General features: G+C 46.1%; 1 protein-coding gene across 2 annotated transcripts in view; it reads left to right on the top strand.

Moving 5' to 3' along the window:
- The window catches only part of LOC135545684 (F-BAR and double SH3 domains protein 1-like), a 38,092-nt gene that overhangs the window by 15,745 nt on the left and 1,726 nt on the right, over positions 1–20,621 (top strand). Inside the window, exons 8-19 of one of the 2 annotated variants that reach the window (XM_064973477.1) lie at positions 304–432; positions 1,084–1,206; positions 1,871–1,966; positions 2,141–2,260; positions 2,340–2,444; positions 7,461–7,742; positions 7,847–7,930; positions 14,223–14,415; positions 14,744–14,949; positions 15,250–15,439; positions 17,619–17,674; positions 20,295–20,442. In XM_064973477.1, the coding sequence (XP_064829549.1) occupies positions 304–432; positions 1,084–1,206; positions 1,871–1,966; positions 2,141–2,260; positions 2,340–2,444; positions 7,461–7,742; positions 7,847–7,930; positions 14,223–14,415; positions 14,744–14,949; positions 15,250–15,439; positions 17,619–17,674; positions 20,295–20,345 (1,635 nt within the window). In that variant the 3' untranslated portion in view covers positions 20,346–20,442. Of the gene's footprint in view, positions 1–303; positions 433–1,083; positions 1,207–1,870; positions 1,967–2,140; positions 2,261–2,339; positions 2,445–7,460; positions 7,743–7,846; positions 7,931–14,222; positions 14,416–14,743; positions 14,950–15,249; positions 15,440–17,618; positions 17,675–20,294; positions 20,466–20,621 lie in introns of those variants that run through there. The other variant, XM_064973476.1, reaches the window with a different exon arrangement.

Below are 20,621 nucleotides of genomic sequence, written 5' to 3'. Positions count from 1 at the left end.
AGGCTGAAGCACCCCACCACCGCCACATAAGTGTCACCTGGTTCGTTAGTACACAGAGATCATACATATTTCTGAAAGGGCAAATCGTGTTTTATCCGTTATATGCTTTACTATGAAGAAATGTCTTCAATAAAACATGTAGGAATAATGCATTTGCGCTGTTGAATATTATACTCTTCTTAGTCACCTTGCACTTTGCCTATTGATTACCTATCAAATCAAACGCATTTTGATAGTAGAATTGATTGTAATAATGAAACATATTTTATCCTCAATTCACTCCTCCCTGTAACTGTTGTCCAGTTGAATACCAGGCTGAGGGAGTGTGACCAGAGACTGACAGAGGTGCGTAATGAGTACCTTCTAACACTGTCTGCCGTCAACTCTCATCACCAGTACTACTACACTGCAGAGCTGCCTGCCATCATGAGGGTAAGACCACCTGGCATCTCCTAACGGCATACTGTCTCTCTGGATTCTCATCATGAGTCTGTTATAAGACTGAACACACTGCAGCGTCCCCTCAGACGTACCTCCTGTCAGTGAAAAAAAACGTCCTTTGTGTTTGTGATGAGTCACTGCTAGTTGACATAATTTCCTGTCCCATTGTGGTTGTCTTAGCTGTAGAGTGGAGAGCACAAACTACACTGAAATTCATCCAAATAGGAAATCCTCAAATGTTCCTTTTTGGATTTTTACCTTTGCAAAGTAATCAGGTGAGTCATAAGTTCAGCTCAGTAGAAACCATTCATTTCAGGGGTATTTCCCCCTCAGAACATTCATAACACAACAATCTTCTTGAGAGTGTCTATCTTTCAATCAAGGGAAATATCACTCAGTGACTCAACTCTTGTAGTAACCAATGTAAGTCATTATGAATCAGTTGATTCAAATTTCTCAGACTGAAACATTGGAATGACTGAAACATTGGAAAATAAGGAAAGGGCATTTCCTTCTCAAATCACATCTGATTTTGTATTGCATCAGGGCTTTGGCTATAACCCCAGCTCTCATCTCTGATTTTGTATTGCATCAGGGCTTTGGCTATAACCCCAGCTCTCACCTCTGTCGTTTACTCAACAGAGACTGGACAGTGACCTGTATGAGCAAATCCGAGAACACTTCACTCTCTTGTGCTGCACAGAGATCGACACCTGCCGGTCAACGCATAGTAATTTTAGCAAGATCTGCGAGAACTACACCAAGGTGAGGCCGTGCGTGGGATCCACTGAAGCCCTTTTCACAGTTAAAACCTTCCACAGACAGTAGCCCCACTGTAATACCCAGAGCTGTGACATTCCTCACCTGGCATTTCTGATGGAGGCCAGACAGACCACTGACTGATGTTCTGTTCTATGGGAGACATGTGAACTAGTGTCTGTGTCCCAAATAACACCATATTCCCTATATATTGCATTACTTTTTACCAGGGCCCATAGGGCTTTGGCCCAAAGTAGTGAACTATGTAAGAAATAATGTGCCAATGTGGAGGTAATGAGTGTTTGTGTAATGACCGTTGATAGAAGAAGGTGAAGACCAAGATGCAGCGTGGTAAGTGTTCATCATTATTTTAATAAGCTGAACACTAAATACAACAAGGAATAAAATAAAAAACCGAAACAGCTCTGTCAGGTGCAAAACAGAAAATAATTACCCACAACCCATAGTGGGAAAACAGGCTTCCTAAGTATGGTTCTCAATCAGAGACAACGATTGACAGCTGCCTCTGATTGGGAACCATACCAGGCCAAAACCAGAAATACAAAACATAGAATGCCCATCCCAACTCATGCTCCCTGACCAAACTAAAATGGAGACATAAAAAAGGAACTAAGGTCAGGACGTGACAGTTTTTTTGGTTCTCTGATAGGTGTCTAGAGAACGGAACATCCAGATCTTCCTCCAGGAGTTCCCGGTCTTCACCAGAACAGCCGGCTTTCACTTCCAGGTTGCCCCTAAAGACAAGGTGTGGCTCACTGTTGTACCACTGTTCTTGATTACCATGTAAACACCATTATATCACAATTAATATCCACAAAGCTGTTTGAATAAAACCCTGATTGAGGTGAAAATGTTGAAATGTCCATATAGTCTTTTGTGTGTGAGATAATCCCAGCTTCATCTCCTGTTCCTTCTAAAGGTGTGCATTCTGAAGCAACATAGCTCCAGTGCTGAGGGGGAGAGCTGTTTGGACAAGGAGGCCCGCAAGTGGTCTGCTAAGGCTGCCAAAGACTACAAGATCATCTCACACGGAGATAGGGTGAGTAGTGGGCGAAAGCTCTGTTTACCTCTGGTTCGGGAGCTTGACCTTGTGTAACCTCTGTCTACCTTCCTCATAGGCACTGCAGATGCTGGACAGGCGTTTCAAACTGCTGTCAGGAGACACAGGAGTCAGTGTGGAACAGAAGATGGTGGGGGTGAAGGAGAGTGTGAGGAAAGCACAGGTAGGACTACTACTAGCCCAACACTACTGTTACAGTTAGCGACTACTAGCTCAAAGTAATGTTACTGTTAGCTACTACTAGCCCAACGTAATGTTACTGTTAGCTACTACTAGCCCAATGTAATGTTACTGTTAGTTACTACTAGCCCAACGTAATGTTACTGTTAGCTACTACTAGCCCAACGTAATGTTACTGTTAGCTACTACTAGCCCAACGTAATGTTACTGTTAGCTACTACTAGCCCAACGTAATGTTACTGTTAGCTACTACAAGCCCAACGTAATGTTAATGACCTCACATTACCCTCCTACTATTCCACCCTACCAGGAAAGGGATAATGATAAGGCAAGCAGTCATTAACCAGGCTTTATCAAAGTTCCTCTTTGATATGCTGGTGTTAGCCTTCTTTACACTCTTAGAAAAAAGGCTTCCAAAAGGGTTCTTTGGCTGTCCCCATAAGATAATCCTTTTTGATTCCCCTCTGTGGAAAGGGTTCTATATGAAACCCAAAAGGGTTCTACCTGGAACTAAAAAGGGATCTTCAAATGTTTCTCCTATGGTGCAGTGTAGAGGTGGATGTAGTTATTTAATGCTAAGTGACTGGTGGGTGATGAGACCAAGGCTGCATGTGTTCTAGGCCTATAGGCATGCCTCTGCAGATGCAGGATGCTTTCTACTACTAGAGCCGTTGTAGAGCTAACAGCAGGGCTCTCTCCTCCACTGCCTGGCCCATTGATGAGCCAGGTGGATGCCCTCTATCTGGATCTGAATGGAATGTGTGTCACTGCCTACTTCCTACTTCCCACAAGGACAAATGCAAATGCTGCTGGCATCATGCGTCAGTTGGAACTGTTCATTCAACCCATCACCTCCTCCTGCTTTATTCAGTTGTCTTGGGCTCAGAGTAAGCGTTATGTGATGTAATCAAGCTTTTGTATTGGCCTGAAAAACCATGTTTCTTTACTTACAAGAGAGAAGTTGGGTATAGGAAACATAATGCAGCCAATATGCTGTTAATGTACTGCTAATATGAACCTAGTATGATGCTACAGCCAACCCCAGATGTCCTTGATGACTACAACGCTTATTTTGCTGTGCTGTTTAATGAATATTATTAGTATTATGGCTTATTCATATGTAGTGTGTTTAAGTTAGTGTCTGAGGTGTTAGAGTGTCTGAGGTGTTATTTATTTATTTCACCTTTATTTAAACAGGTAGGCTAGTTGAGAACAAGTTCTCATTTGCAACTGCGACCTGGCCAAGATAAAGCATAGCAGTGTGAACAGACAACACAGAGTTACACATGGAGTAAACAATTAACAAGTCAATAACACAGTAGAAAAAAAAGAGTCTATATACATTGTGTGCAAAAGGCATGAGGAGGTAGGCGAATAATTATAATTTTGCAGATTAACACTGGAAGTGATAAATGATCAGATGGTCATGTACAGGTAGAGATATTGGTGTGCAAAAGAGCAGAGAAGTAAATACATAAAAACAGTATGGGGATGAGGTAGGTAAAAATGGGTGGGCTATTTACCGATAGACTATGTACAGCTGCAGCGATCGGTTAGCTGCTCAGATAGCAAATGTTTGAAGTTGGTGAGGGAGATAAGTCTCCAACTTCAGCGATTTTTGCAATTCGTTCCAGTCACAGGCAGCAGAGAACTGGAACGAAAGGCGGACAAATGAGGTGTTGGCTTTAGGGATGATCAGTGAGATACACCTGCTGGAGCGCGTGCTACGGGTGGGTGTTGCCATCGTGACCAGTGAACTGAGATAAGGCGGAGCTTTACCTAGCATGGACTTGTAGATGACCTGGAGCCAGTGGGTCTGGCGACGAATATGTAGCGAGGGCCAGCCGACTAGAGCATACAGGTCGCAGTGGTGGGTGGTATAAGGTGCTTTAGTGACAAAACGGATGGCACTGTGATAAACTGCATCCAGTTTGCTGAGTAGAGTGTTAGAAGCTATTTTGTAGATGACATCGCCGAAGTCGAGGATCGGTAGGATAGTCAGTTTTACTAGGGTAAGTTTGGCGGCGTGAGTGAAGGAAGCTTTGTTGCGGAATAGAAAGCCGACTCGAGATTTGATTTTCGATTGGAGATGTTTGATATGAGTCTGGAAGGAGAGTTTACAGTCTAGCCAGACACCTAGGTACTTATAGATGTCCACATATTCAATGTCGGAACCATCCAAGGTGGTGATGCTAGTCAGGCATGCGGGTGCAGGCAGCGAACGGTTGAAAAGCATGCATTTGGTTTTACTAGCGTTTAAGAGCAGTTGGAGGCCACGGAAGGAGTGTTGTATGGCATTGAAGCTCGTTTGGAGGTTAGATAGCACAGTGTCCAAGGACGGGCCGGAAGTATATAGAATGGTGTCGTCTGCGTAGAGGTGGATCAGGGAATCGCCCGCAGCAAGAGCAACATCATTGATATATACAGAGAAAAGAGTCGGCCCGAGAATTGAGCCCTGTGGCACCCCCATAGAGACTGCCAGAGGACCGGACAGCATGCCCTCCGATTTGACACACTGAACTCTGTCTGCAAAGTAGTTGGTGAACCAGGCACGGCAGTCATCAGAAAAACCGAGGCTACTGAGTCTGTCGATAAGAATATGGTGATTGACAGAGTCGAAGGCCTTGGCAAGGTCGATGAAGACGGCTGCACAGTGCTGTCTTTTATCAATGGCGGTTATGATATCGTTTAGTACCTTGAGCGTGGCTCAACCAGATTGCACAGCGGAGAAGGTACGGTGGGATTCGAGATGGTCAGTGACCTGTTTGTTGACTTGGCTTTCGAAGACCTTAGATAGGCAGGGCAGGATGGATTTAGGTCTGTAACAGTTTGGGTCCAGGGTGTCTCCCCCTTTGAAGAGGGGGATGACTGTGGCAGCTTTCCAATCCTTGGGGATCTCAGACGATATGAATGAGAGGTTGAACAGGCTGGTAATAGGGGTTGCGACAATGGTGGCGGATAGTTTCAGAAATAGAGGGTCCAGATTGTCAAGCCCAGCTGATTTGTATGGGTCCAGGTTTTGCAGCTCTTTCAGAACATCTGCTATCTGGATTTGGGTAAAGGAGAACCTGGAGAGGCTTAGGCGAGTAGCTGCGGGGGGGCGGAGCTGTTGGCCGAGGTTGGAGTAGCCAGGCGGAAGGCATGGCCAGCCATTGAGAAATGCTTGTTGAAGTTTTCGATAATTATGGATTTATCGGTGGTGACCGTGTTACCTCGCCTCAGTGCAGTGGGCAGCTGGGAGGAGGTGCTCTTGTTCTCCATGGACTTCAGTGTCCCAGAACTTTTTGGAGTTGGAGCTACAGGATGCAAATTTCTGCCTGAAGAAGCTGGCCTTAGCTTTCCTGACTGACTGCGTGTATTGGTTCCTGACTTCCCTGAACAGTTATAGTGTCTGAGTTGTTATAGTGTCTGAGTTGTTATAGTGTCTGAGTTGTTATAGTGTCTGAGTTGTTATAGTGTCTGAGTTGTTATAGTGTCTGAGTTGTTATAGTGTCTGAGTTGTTATAGTGTCTGAGTTGTTATAGTGTCTGAGTTGTTATAGTGTCTGAGTTGTTATAGTGTCTGAGGTGTTAGTGTGTGAGGTGTTAGTGTGTGAGGTGTTAGTGTGTGAGGTGTTAGTGTGTGAGGTGTTAGTGTGTGAGGTGTTAGTGTGTGAGGTGTTAGTGTGTGAGGTGTTAGTGTGTGTGAGGTGTTACAGTATCTGAGGTGTTACAGTGTGTGAGGTGTTACAGTGTGTGAGGTGTTACAGTGTGTGAGGTGTTACAGTGTGTGAGGTGTTACAGTGTGTGAGGTGTTACAGTGTGTGAGGTGTTACATTTACATCATTTACATTTAAGTCATGTTACAGTGTGTGAGGTGTTAGTGTGTGAGGTGTTAGTGTGTGAGGTGTTACAGTGTGTGAGGTGGTACAGTATCTGAAGTGTTACAGTGTGTGAGGTGTTACAGTGTGTGAGGTGTTACAGTGTGTGAGGTGTTACAGTATCTGAAGTGTTACATTTACATCATTTACATTTAAGTCATGTTACAGTGTGTGAGGTGTTAGTGTGTGAGGTGTTACAGTGTGTGAGGTGTTACAGTGTGTGAGGTGTTACAGTGTGTGAGGTGTTAGTGTGTGAGGTGTTAGTGTGTGAGGTGTTAGTGTGTGAGGTGTTACAGTGTGTGAGGTGTTACAGTGTGTGAGGTGTTAGTGTGTGAGGTGTTAGTGTGTGAGGTGTTAGTGTGTGAGGTGTTAGTGTGTGAGGTGTTAGTGTGTGAGGTGTTAGTGTGTGAGGTGTTAGTGTGTGAGGTGTTAGTGTGTGAGGTGTTAGTGTGTGAGGTGTTAGTGTGTGAGGTGTTAGTGTGTGAGGTGTTACAGTGTGTGAGGTGTTACAGTGTGTGAGGTGTTACAGTGTGTGAGGTGTTACAGTGTGTGAGGTGTTACAGTGTGTGAGGTGTTAGTGTGTGAGGTGTTAGTGTGTGAGGTGTTAGTGTGTGAGGTGTTAGTGTGTGAGGTGTTAGTGTGTGAGGTGTTAGTGTGTGAGGTGTTAGTGTGTGAGGTGTTAGTGTGTGAGGTGTTAGTGTGTGAGGTGTTACAGTGTGTGAGGTGTTACAGTGTGTGAGGTGTTACAGTGTGTGAGGTGTTAGTGTGTGAGGTGTTACAGTGTGTGATGTGTTAGTGTGTGAGGTGTTACAGTGTGTGAGGTGTTACAGTGTGTGAGGTGTTACAGTGTGTGAGGTGTTACAGTGTGTGAGGTGTTACAGTGTGTGAGGTGTTACAGTGTGTGAGGTGGTACAGTGTGTGAGGTGTTACAGTGTGTGAGGTGTTACAGTGTGTGAGGTGTTACAGTATCTGAAGTGTTACAGTGTGTGAGGTGGTACAGTGTCTGAGGTGTTACATAGAGTTGTGGCTGTAAAAGGGATGACATTGAGGAAAAGTAATCTGGTACAAGGTACCTATGAGAGACGTGTGCAAGGGGTGACAGGTAGTAAGTGGTGTGTGTGTGTGTTTGTGTGTGTCCAGGTGAGCCGGGTGAAGGCGGAGTCCAGGCTGGCGCTGCTGGCGTCGGCGGGGGTGGACGTGGAGCCATGGGTGAGCAGTGCTATGACCCAGGCAGACGAGGAGCTGGAGAGGGACAGGAGGCTGAGCGAGGCACGCATGTCCAATGGAGATATCTCCGAGGACGAGTTTGAGTTCACAGACTTCGACGACTACGATGAAGATGGTGACACTTTCATCGATTCAACTTCCTGCTCGGTGCCGTGTGGATACCCCTTGGCTTGCATGGTTCTATACAGCTATCAGGTGACATTATCAGGACTTAACATTTTAGAAATGTCAACATTACAGGAATGGGATTTTCCTCTCAGGTGTTATTGTGTGTAATTTTCTTGCCCATCTTCCTGCAGGCCTGCCAAGGAGACGAGCTGTCAATCACAGAGGGAGAAGAGCTTCAGGTGATAGAGGATGGAGACATGGAGGACTGGCTGAAGGTAAATGAGGACAGATTTCTCTCTGCCTGCATCCCAAATGGCATCCTATTCCATATTTAGGCTCCATAGGGCTCTGGTCAAAAGCAGTGAACTATGTAGGGAATAGGGTGCCATTTGGGATGCAACTTTTGTCTCATGGAACAGTGCTATTTACTGTAGCAGGCAGTTGTTCCCACGCATTTGCCCACTCTACCAAATGCCTGCGGTCTCCTCACTTCCTGTTTCTACCAAGCACAGTGTAAACAAACTGCCGGTCTTCCTGTTTGAGAAAGAGAGGCTTTATGTCGCTTCAACTTCATATTTACTGATCCGTAACAGTTGTGAAAAATAACGGGTCAATTACAACCAACATTAAGCACTGTCAACATTAGGCGAGCTCTCTGTAAACCATTAATGAGATCCCACACAGTTGATCTCAACTGCAACAACTATTGGCCACCATGTTACCGCTCCCTAAAAGTGTTAACTTTAAGTTATGGTTACTGCCAACATTTTTCAAGACTATTTAGCCCTCTGGTGGGTATTATCTTCAGAATAAATTAAACCTTCTATTTGAGCAGATTAAGCACAGATTTGACTATTTAACAATCATTTCTCGTTTACTGTGACAATTTAACATTCACATTTTATCGGAAGATAAAGTATCCTGAACTATCCACATTCTAAAATTGGTAACTAAATCAAGAAAATCATGATTGAGTTAATAGAATATATGTTTTCATAAAATTATAGTCTAATCAAATGATATTATAATGTAGCCCAAACATAGATGTCTATAATGTACTTTATTGTACTTTACTGTACTCTACAGTACCCCTGTGCACAAAGTGAGGTTCGTACAGAAATGGTTTGACGAGATTGGTGTGGAAGAACTTGACTGGCCTTGGGGGAAGGCTGCTTTGTGCCCACGGTTATTGTTATGCTGAAACAGGAAATGGCCTTCCCCCAAGCTGTTGCCACAAAGTTAGAAGCACAGAATCGTCTAGAATGTCATTGTATGCTGTAGCGTTAATATTCCCCTTCACTGGAACTGAGGGGTCTAGCCCGAACCATGAAAAACAGCCCCAGACCATTATTTCTCCTCCACCAAACTTCACAGTTAGCACCATGCATTCGGGCAGGTAGTGTTCTCCTGGCATCCGCCAAACCCAGATTCGTCCGTCGGACTGCCAGATGGTGAAGCATGATTTATCACTCCAGAGAATGCATTTCCACTGCTCCAGAGTCCAATGGCAGCTAGATTTATGTACTGTATGTATGTTATCGTGTGTGTGTGTGTGTGTGTGTGTGTGTGTGTCTATGTTTGTGTTGCTTCACAGTCCCCGCTGTTCCATAAGGTGTTTTATTATATGTTTTTTTAAATCTAATTTTACTGCTTGCATCAGTTACTTGATGTGGAATAGAGTTCCATGTAGTCATGGCTCTATGTGGTACTGTGTGTCTCCTATATTCTGTTCTGGACTTGGGGACTGTGAAGGGACCTCTTGTGACATGTCTTGTGGGATATACATGGGTGTCCGAGCTGTGTGCCAGTAGTTCAAACAGAAAGATTGGTGCGTTCAACATGTCAATACCTCTCACAAATACAAGTAGTGATGAAGTCAATCTCTCCTCCACTTTGAGCCAGGAGAGATTGACATGCATATTATTGATATTAGCTCTCTGAGTACATCCAAAGGCCAGCCGTGCTGACCTGTTCTGAATCAATTGCAATTTTTTTGTGGCACCTGAGCACACGACTGAACAGTAGTCAAGGTGCAACAAAACTAGGGCCTGTAGGACCTGCCTTGTTGATAGTGTTGTTAGCGTAGCCTAGTGGTTAGAGCGTTGAACTAGTAACTGGAAGGTTGCAAGTTCAAACCCCCGAGCTGACAAGGTACAAATCTGTCATTTTTGTTCTTAACTGACTTGCCCAGTTAAATAAAGGTTAAAAAAAGGCAAAGCCTCGCTTTATTACGGACTTCTTCCCATCTTTGCTACCTAAATCAAATCAAATTTTATTTGTCACATACACATGGTTAGCAGATGTTAATGCGAGTGTAGCGAAATGCTTGTGCTTCTAGTTCCGACAATGCAGTAATAACCAACAAGTAATCTAACTAACAATTTCTAAACTACTGTCTTATACACAGTGTAAGGGGATAAAGAATATGTGCATAAGGATATATGAATGAGTGATGGTACAGAGCAGCATAGGCAAGATACAGTAGATGGTATCGAGTACAGTATATACATATGAGATGAGTATGTAAACAAAGTGGCATTGTTAAAGTGGCTAGTGATACATGTATTACATAAGGATGCAGTCGATGATATAGAGTACAGTATATACGTATGCATATGAGATGAATAATGTAGGGTAAGTAACATTATATAAGGTAGCATTGTTTAAAGTGGCTAGTGATATATTTACATCATTTCCCATCAATTCCCATTATTAAAGTGGCTGGAGTTGAGTCAGTGTCAGTGTGTTGGCAGCAGCCACTCAATGTTAGTGGTGGCTGTTTAACAGTCTGATGGTCTTGAGATAGAAGCTGTTTTTCAGTCTCTCGGTCCCAGCTTTGATGCACCTGTACTGACCTCGCCTTCTGGATGATAGCGGGGTGAACAGGCAGTGGCTCGGGTGGTTGATGTCCTTGATGATCTTTATGGCCTTCCTGTAACATCGGGTGGTGTAGGTGTCCTGGAGGGCAGGTAGTTTGCCCCCCGGACCTCACTACCTCTGGAGCCGGTTGAGGGCCGAGCAGTAGTTTGCCCCCCAAAGGTGATGCGTTGTTCCCGCAAACTAGCAGACCTCAGGGCGGGGTCAAAATGTAGCCTAGTGGTTAGAGCATTGGACTAGTAACCGAAAGGTTGCAAGCTCAAATCCCAAAACAAGGTACAAAATCTGTTGTTCTGCCACTACCCTCTGGTGTTGAATGCCAAGCCTGAACAGTATTCTCACATAGGTATTCCTCTTGTCCAGATGGGTTAGGGCAGTGTGCAGTGTGCAGTGTGTGGTTGAGATTGCATCATCTGTGGACCTATTTGAGCGGTAAGCAAATTGGAGTGGGTGTCAGGTAGGGTGGAGGTGATATGGTCCTTGACTAGTCTCTCAAAGCACTTCATGATGATGGAAGTGAGTGCTACGGGGCGGTAGTCGTTTAGCTCAGTTACCTTAGCTTTCTTGGGAACAGGAACAATGGTGGCCCTCTTGAAGCATGTGGGAACAGCAGACTGGTATAGGGATTGATTGAATATGTCCGTAAACACACCAGCCAGCTGGTCTGCGCATGCTCTGAGGGCGCGGCTGGGGATGCCGTCTGGGCCTGCAGCCTTGCGAGGGTTAACACGTTTAAATGTTTTACTCACCTCGGCTGCAGTGAAGGAGAGACCGCATTTTTCCGTTGCAGGCAGTGTCAGTGGCACTGTATTGTCCTCAAAGCGGGCAAAAAAGTTATTTAGTCTGCCTGCCTACCTGTATATTGAAAACCTGTATTTTCTATGGTAGAGTAGGTCAGGGTGTGACTAGGGTTTTTTGTTCTAGTTTATATCTTCTATGTGGGGTTCTAGGTTTGATTTCCTATGTTGGTAATTTGTATGATTCCCAATTAGAGGCCTCTGGTTATCATTGTCTCTAATTGGGGATCATACTTAAGCATTTTTTCCACCTGTGGGTTATGGGATATTGTTTATGTATAGTGTGTTTGAGCACTACGTAGTCAGTTCCCCGTACTCATCCTGAGAAGTGTGTTAAAGTTCCAGAACAATTGATGCCGGCTATACGCACCGTGTCTCCAGTGCGCCTCCACAGCCCGGTACGACCTGTGCCTGCTCCTCGCACTTGCTGTGCGAAGTGTGTTATCGAACCGGTACCATTGATGCCGGCTATACGCACAAGATCTCCAGTGCGCCTTCACCACCCAGTATGTCCTGTGCCAACTCTTCGTACTCACCATGTGAAGAGTGTCATCGTTCCGGTACAATGTGTTCCGGTTCTACGCACCGTGTCTCCAGTGCGCCTCCACAGCCCGGTATGTCCTGTGCCTGCTCCTCGCACTTTCCCTGAAATGCGTGTCCCCAGTCCAGTACGTCCTGTGCCTCCTCCTCGCACTCGCCCTGAAGTGCGCTTTCCCAGTCAGGTGCGTCCTGTTCCTGCTCCTCGCACTATCCCTCAAATGCGTTTTCCCAGTCAAGTACGCCTGCTCCTCGCGCTCGCCCTGAGATGCGTGTCACCAGCCCGGTACCACCAGTGCCGGCCCCAAGCACCAAGCTTCCGGCGATGATCCCCAGTCCAGAGCTTCCGGCGACAGTTCCCAGTCCAGAGCTTCCGGCGACAGTTCCCAGTCCAGAGCTTCCGGCGACAGTTCCCAGTCCAGAGCTCCCGGCGACAGTTCCCAGTCCAGAGCCCCCGGGACAGTTCCCAGTTCAGAGCTCCCGGCGACAGTTCCCAGTTCAGAGCTCCCGGCGACAGTTCCCAGTCCAGAGCTCCCGGCGACAGTTCCCAGTTCAGAGCCCCCGGGACAGTTCCCAGTTCAGAGCTCCCGGCGACAGTTCCCAGTTCAGAGCTCCCGGCGACAGTTCCCAGTTCAGAGCTCCCGGCGACAGTTCCCAGTTCAGAGCTCCCGGCGACAGTGCCCAGTCCAGAGCTCCCGGCGACAGTTCACAGTCCAGAGCTTCCGGCGATGGCGATAGTTCCCAGTCCAGAGCTTCCGGCGACAGTCCCCGGTCCGGGACCTCCTGAGACGGTCCACGGTCCGGGACCTCAAGGTGCAACAAAAATAGGGCCTGTAGGACCTGCCTTGTTGATAGTGTTGTTAAGAAGGCAGAGCATCACTTTATTATAGACAGACTTCTCCCCATCTTAGCTATTACTGCATCAATATGTTTTGACCATGACAGTTTACAATCCAGGGTTACTCCAAGCAGTTTAGTCATCTCAACTTGATACATTTCCACATGATTTATTACAATATTTAGTTGACATTTAGGGTTTAGTGAATGATTTGTCCCAAATACAATGCTTTTAGTTTTAGAAATATTTAGGGCTAATGTATTCCTTGCCACCCACTCTGAAGCTTACTGCAGCTCTTTAAGTGTTGCATTCATTTCAGTTGCTGTAGTAGCTGACGTGTATCGTGTTAAGTCATCCGCATACGTAGACACTCTGGCTTTACTCAAAGTCAGTGGCATGTCGTTAGTAAAAATTGAAAAGAGCAAGGGGCCTAAACAGCTACTCTAGGGAATTCCTGATTCTACCTGGATTAAGTTTGAGAGGCTTCTATTAAAGAACACCTGTTAGACAAGTAACTTATCCACATGTTTTTCCAGCAGTAGACAATGATCAATAATGTCAAAAGCTGCACTGAAGTCAAACAAGACAGCCCCCACAATAATTTTATCATCAATTTCTCTCAGCCAATTTCTCATCAGTCATTTGTGTAAGTGCTGTGCTTGTTGAGTGTCCTTCCCTATAAGTGTGCTGAAAGTCAGTTGTCAATTTATTTACTGATAATTGTATCTGGTCAAAAAAAAATAATCTGAAGTTTACTAAGGGTTGGTAACAGGCTGATTGGTCAGCTATTTGAGCCAGTAAAGGGGTCTTTACTATTCTTGGGTAGCGGAATGACTTTAGCTTCCCTCCAGTCCTGAGGGCACACACTTTCTAGTAGGCTTAAATTGAAGATGTGACAAATAGGAGTGGCAATATCGTCTGCTATTATCCTCAGTAATTTTCCATCCAGATTGTCAGACCCCGGTGGCTTGTCATTGTTGATAGACAACAATAATGTGTGTTGTCTAGTGCATATTCTTACAATAAATATTGATTAATTACCAGCCTTGCTATTTTCAATGTTCCTGATAGTCGATATTTAATTGGGGCCTGGAGTAGTGAAGCTAGACCCAGCTGTGCGGTATCTAACTAATTTGACACAGTACAACGGGAGATGAACTGATCTGGTTTATTCTTGTGGCTTTTAGGTTGCAAGCAGTTTGTTTTAACACGCCGGTGCACGTAATCTCCCGTTAGTAGCGTTTTAAGAAATCCAGCACCAACCTGCAGCTGCGCGTTAAGCCTGTTGGTTGCAATTGACCCAATGAGACTCCATAATTGACCCAATGAGACTCCATAATTGACCCAACGAGACTCCATAATTGACCCAACGAGACTCCATAATTGACCCAACGAGACGCAATAATTGAATGGCTATAATACTGTCTTCTTAACACATCTATGAAGTCCAACTGTCCCTGAATATACTATCTCTAAATCCATGTTATTGACACTCACTGACTGTGTGCTCCTCTCCAGGCCCGTAATGCAGCAGGCCAGGTTGGCTACGTCCCTGAGAGGTACCTGCAGTTCCTGTGGTCACCAGGAGAGGGCTCCTCTGTCTGCCTGGCGCAGGGCTTCCCTTGTCCCCAGCTGGACTGGTCCTTCAACAGTTCCAGCTCCTCATCAGAACATTCCAAGAGGCAGCAGGGCCGCTCCCCTCACTCTGGGGGTTAGTAGGGGCTCTTCTGTCTTAAGAATCATCACTAACCAGAAAGCTTCTCTCCCACCTCTGAATGTTTGTGACATGATTCATACCATTTGGACAAGTGGCCAAATTCCAGGTTCAAGCCGTCATTGATATAACTGTGTCACCATCTTGTTAATCATTAGTAATGCTGACGCCATCTTGTTAATCATTATTAATGTAGACAATGTTTACCCATGTATTACTGACTTGTCTGAGTCTGTTCTGTGGTGTAGGTCTGGCACGGGCTCTGTTTGAGTACCAGTCTGATGTCTGTTTGTTTGGTTCTGGTCTGGTCTGTTCTGTGGTGTAGGTCTGGCACGGGCTCTGTTTGAGTACCAGGGCCAGGGTCCAGAGGAGCTGTCCTTCCCAGAAGGGGCGGTCATTAGGCTGCTGCGCTGCCGCCAGGGGGAGGTGGACGACGGCTTCTGGGAGGGAGAGCTGGACGGACGCTTGGGGGTCTTTCCTTCTCTGGTTGTGGAGCTGCTGGGGGATGGGGAGAAAGAGGAGGAAGAGGAGGTGAGAGATCTGGTTTACCTTCTGAATGACACTTTGTTGTCAAATGCCCCTGGACTCAAAACATACATGGAGTGATGAGAAAGAAAGCTTTGAACATACAGTATGGATGAGGTCTATTTGTGAAGTGTGCCACCTTGTGGTATAATACTGTACAACACATTCCATAAGACTAGTCAAGTGATAGAAGATTCAACTCTACAGATATAATTTGGAGTCTGTTAAAAAAACTCTGCATTCTCAAGGGGATTACTAATATTTTCATGATCTGAATTCCCATTGTTTCTCCATTTAATTCTGCAGAGCCTTCCCACCCCCACTCTTCCTCCATTCTCTCCACCCATCCCTATTTCTGGAACCTCCTGCAGTCTCCTCTGCTTCTCATCTGGCCCTGGGTCCTGGTCTGTAAATAGTACGCCCCCTAAGGACCCGGAGGACAGGTTGCAGGCTTCTTTCTCACTGAAATCACAGAGCCTGTCAGACAGCAGGGCAGGTGGGGATTAACTCTCAGTCATCATAGAAAACCAATGTACAGTAAGCGCACTGTTAGAAACCCAGTAGTCTTCATTAACAATGTACAGTACACGCACTGTTAGAAACCCAGTAGTCTTCATTAACAATGTACAGTACACGCACTGTTAGAAACCCAGTAAACAATGTTAGAAACCAGTTAGAAACCCAGTAGTCTTCATTAACAATGTACAGTACACGCACTGTTAGAAACCCAGTAGTCTTCATTAACAATGTACAGTACACGCACTGTTAGAAACCCAGTAGTCTTCATTAACAATGTACAGTACACGCACTGTTAGAAACCCAGTAGTCTTCATTAACAATGTACAGTACACGCACTGTTAGAAACCCAGTAGTCTTCATTAACAATGTACAGTACACGCACTGTTAGAAACCCAGTAGTCTTCATTAACAATGTACAGTACACGCACTGTTAGAAACCCAGTATTAACAATGTCTTCATTAACAATGTACAGTACACGCACTGTTAGAAACCAGTAGTCTTCATTAACAATGTACAGCACACGCACTGTTAGAAACCCAGTAGTCTTCATTAACAATGTACAGTACACGCACTGTTAGAAACCCAGTAGTCTTCATTAACAATGTACAGTACACGCACTGTTAGAAACACAGTAGTCTTCATTAACAATGTACAGTACACGCACTGTTAGAAACACAGTAGTCTTCATTAACAATGTACAGTACACGCACTGTTAGAAACAGTAGTCTTCATTAACAATGTACAGTAGTCTTCATTAACAATGTACAGTACACGCACTGTTAGAAACCCAGTAGTCTTCATTAACAATGTACAGTACACGCACTGTTAGAAACCCAGTAGTCTTCATTAACAATGTACAGTACACGCACTGTTAGAAACACAGTAGTCTTCATTAACAATGTACAGTACACGCACTGTTAGAAACACAGTAGTCTTCATTAACAATGTACAGTACACGCACTGTTAGAAACCCAGTAGTCTTCATTAACAATGTACAGTAAGCGCACTGTTAGAAACCCAGTAGTCTTCATTAACAATGTACAGTAAGCGCACTGTTAGAAACCCAGTAGTCTTCATTAACAATGTACAGTAAGCGCACTGTTAGAAACCCAGTAGTCTTCATTAACAATGTACAGTAAGCGCACTGTTAGAAACCCAGTAGTCTTCATTAACAATGTACAGTACGCGCACTGTTAGAAACACAGTAGTCTTCATTAACAATGTACAGCAAGTCTTCTTCATTAACAATGTACAGTACGCGCACTGTTAGAAACACAGTAGTCTTCATTAACAATGTTAGAAACAGTAGTCTTCATTAACAATGTACAGCACTGTTAGAAACACAGTAGTCTTCATTAACAATGTACAGCACGCGCACTGTTAGAAACACAGTAGTCTTCATTAACAATGTACAGCACGCGCACTGTTAGAAACACAGTAGTCTTCATTAACAATGTACAGCACGAAACACAGTAGTCACTGTTAGAAACACAGTAGTCTTCATTAACAATGTACAGTACGCGCACTGTTAGAAACACAGTAGTCTTCATTAACAATGTACAGCACTGTTAGAAACCCAGTAGTCTTCATTAACAATGTTAGAAACCCAGTAGTCTTCATTAACAATGTACAGCACGCGCACTGTTAGAAACCCAGTAGTCTTCATTAACAATGTACAGCACGCGCACTGTTAGAAACCCAGTAGTCTTCATTAACAATGTACAGCACACGTCTTCATTAACTGTTAGAAAACCCAGTAGTCTTCATTAACAATGTACAGCACCCAGTAGTCTTCATTAACAATGTACGCACTGTTAGAAACCCAGTAGTCTTCATTAACAATGTACAGCACGCGCACTGTTAGAAACCCAGTAGTCTTCATTAACAATGTACAGCACGCGCACTGTTAGAAACCCAGTAGTCTTCATTAACAATGTACAGCACGCGCACTGTTAGAAACCCAGTAGTCTTCATTAACAATGTACAGTACGCGCACTGTTAGAAACACAGTAGTCTTCATTAACAATGTACAGTACACACACTGTTAGAAACACAGTAGTCTTCATTAACAATGTACAGTAAGCGCACTGTTTTGTTCCTTTTCTTTTCTCTGAACACTGTGTATCTGGTCTTGTTTCCTCTCACATCCTCTCAGAGAGTGCAGGCAGCACACACAGCTCACCTGACCTCTCAGCCGGAAGAATACGACCGGTATGTAGACTAGACTAGGGCTGGGTAGGGCAGGGCTGGGTAGGGTTGGTAGGGAGGGGCTGGGCAGGGCAGGGTAGGGATGGACTGGGTAGGGCAGGGCTGGGTAGGGTGGGTAGGGAGGGGCTGGGCTGGGTAGGGGTGGGGAGGGATGGGTAGTACTGGGTAAGACTGGTTAAGACTGGGAAGGTTTGGCTTGGGCTGGGTAGGGCTGTGTAGGAAATGGTAGGACTGGGTAGGATAGGGCTGGGTAGGGTAGGGGTGGGTAGGGCAGGGATGGGGAGGGATGGGTATAACTGGGTAAGACCTGGTAGGTCTGGGTAGGTTTGGGTAGGGCTGGGTAGGGATGTGTAGGAATTGGTAGTGCTGAGTAGGATTTGATAGGGCTGGGTAGGGTTGGGCTGGGTAGGACTGGGTAGTGTTGAGTAGGACTGGGTAGTGTTGAGTAGGGCTGGGTGGGACTGGGTTGTGTTGAGTATGGCTGGGTAGGGATGTGTGGTGTTGAAGGGCTGGGTAGGACTGGGTAGTGTTGAGTAGAGCTGGGTGGGACTGGGTAGTGTTGATTAGGGCAGGACTGGGCAGTGTTGATTAGGGCTGGGTAGGGTTGGGCCGGGTAGCGCTGGGTAGTGTTGAGTAGGACTGGGTAGTGTTGAGTAGGGCTGGGTGGAACTGGGTAGTGTTGAGTAGAGCTGGGTGGGACTGGGTAGTGTTGAGTAGGGTTGGACTGGGTAGGACTGGGTAGTGTTGAGTATGGATGGGTAGGACTGGGTAGTGTTGAGTAGGGCTGGGTAGGATTGGGCCGGGTAGGGCTGGGTAGTGTTGAGTAGGGTTGGGCTGGGTAGTGTTGAGTAGTACTGGGTAGTGTTGAGTAGTACTGGGTAGTGTTGAGTAGGACTGGGTAACGTTGAGTAGGACTGGGTAGGACGGGGTAGTGTTGAGTAGAGCTTGGTAGTGTTGGGTAGGGTAGGGCTGGGTTTGGCTGGGTAGTGTTGATTAGGACTGGGTAGTTTTGAGTAGGACTGGGTAGTGTTGGGTAGGGCTGGGTAGGACTGGGTAGTGTTGAGTATGGCTGGGTTGGGCTGGGTAGTGTTGAGTAGAGCTGGGTAGGGTTGGGCTGGATAGTGTTGAGCAGGGCTGGGTAGTGTTGAGTAGGACTAGGTAGGACTGGGTAGTGTTGAGTATGGCTGGGTAGGACTGGGTAGTGTTGAGTAGGACTGGGTAGGGATGGGTTCGGCTGGGTAGTGTTAATTAGGACTGGGTAGTTTTGAGTAGGGCTGGGTAGGACTGGGTAGTGTTGGGTGGGTAGGACTGGGCAGTGTTGACTAGGGTTGGGCTGGGTAGTGTTGAGCAGGGCTGGGTAATGTTGAGCAGGGCTGGGTAGTGTTGAGTAGGACTAGGTAGGACTGGGTAGTGTTGAGTGGTTGGGCTGGGTAGTGTTGAGTAGGGCTGTGTAGGGTTGGGCTGGGTAGTGTTGAGTAGGACTGGGTAGTTTTGAGTAGGGCTGGGTAGTGTTGGGTAGGGATGGGTAGGACTGGGCAGTGTTGAGTTGGGCTGGGTAGTGTTGAGCAGGGCTGGGTAGTGTTGAGTAGGACTAGGTAGGACTGGGTAGTGTTGAGTAGGGTTGGGCTGGGAGTGGGCAGGGCTTGAGTTGGGCTGGGTAGTGTTGAGCAGGGCTGGGTAGTGTTGAGTAGGACTAGGTAGGACTGGGTAGTGTTGAGTAGGGTTGGGCTGGGTAGTGTTGAGTAGGGCTGTGTAGGGTTGGGCTGGGTAGTGTTGAGTAGGACTGTGTAGGGTTGGGCTGGGTAGTGTTGAGTAGGACTGGGTAGGACTGGGTAGTGTTGAGTGGCTGGGTTGGGCTGGGTAGTGTTGAGTAGGGCTGTGTAGGGTTGGGCTGGGTAGTGTTGAGTAGGACTGGGTAGGACTGGGTAGTGTTGAGTAGGGCTGGGTAGGGTTGGGCTGGGTAGTGTTGAGTATGGCTGGGTAGGACTGGGTAGTGTTGATTAGGACTGGGTAGTTTTGAGTATGGCTGGGTAGGACTGGGTAGTGTTGATTAGGGCTGGGTAGGATGGGTAGGACGGGGTAGGGCTGGGTAGGGTTGGGTGGGGCTGAGCTGGGTAGGGCAGGGCAGGGCTGTGTAGGCCTGGGCAGGGCTTGGTAGATATAGGTAGGTATGGATAGAGCAGGGCTGGGTAGGGCAGGGCGGGGTGTGGCAGGGCAGTGCTGGGCTGGGTGGGATAGGGATGGGTAAAGATGGGTAGGGGTGGGGAGGCTGGGTAGGACCGGGCTGGATAGGGCTGGGTACGGCTGGGTAGAGATGGGCTGGGTAGAGCTGGGCAGGGTTTGTGCCGCTTTCTCATTTTCTTATATCCTTTCTTTGTGGTGTCCTATCATCTTGATTGAATTTTGGTGCATAAAGCGAGGCGGCTCAGTTTTTCAGTCATTATATTATGCTCCGTAAGCGTGAACATGCTCTTAAATCTTTTCAGTTGATCTGCTGAATGCCCTCTCTAAAGCTCAAAATACACTATTACTGTAGTTAGAATGTTTTGTATAACTACATTCAGTCTCTTTTGAAGCGTTTCATCAGTTTGTCTGTCCTTTATTCATTGTTTTGTTGTCCCAGACAAGGGCTCCCCCTCTTCCCCCGACTCAGAGACACTCCCCCATGCCCTGAGGAAGCATGTGTGGGGGGGTGTTCAGAAGAGACAGAGTGGACACCACAGGAGAGTCTTGTGCCTTCACCGAAAGGATGAAACACACCCTCACCGGGACTTGTACAGTATGTAGCTACCAGGTGAGCTTTGTCTCTTCCTGACAGGCTACACTATTTTTGAAAGTTATTATTCTTGTATTGTTTACGTGATAATATGTCAAAAAACATGGATTCATCTGTCTCTGAGCTTCAGGGACATCATTCACCAGTCTTCAGAAGTATTAAACAATCTTGTAT

Source organism: Oncorhynchus masou, chromosome 9 (assembly GCF_036934945.1).
Source record: "Oncorhynchus masou masou isolate Uvic2021 chromosome 9, UVic_Omas_1.1, whole genome shotgun sequence".
Taxonomy (NCBI): Eukaryota; Metazoa; Chordata; class Actinopteri; order Salmoniformes; family Salmonidae; genus Oncorhynchus; species Oncorhynchus masou.
Note: the sequence above shows the minus strand (reverse complement) of the source record. Positions and strands in the feature narration are given on the sequence as shown.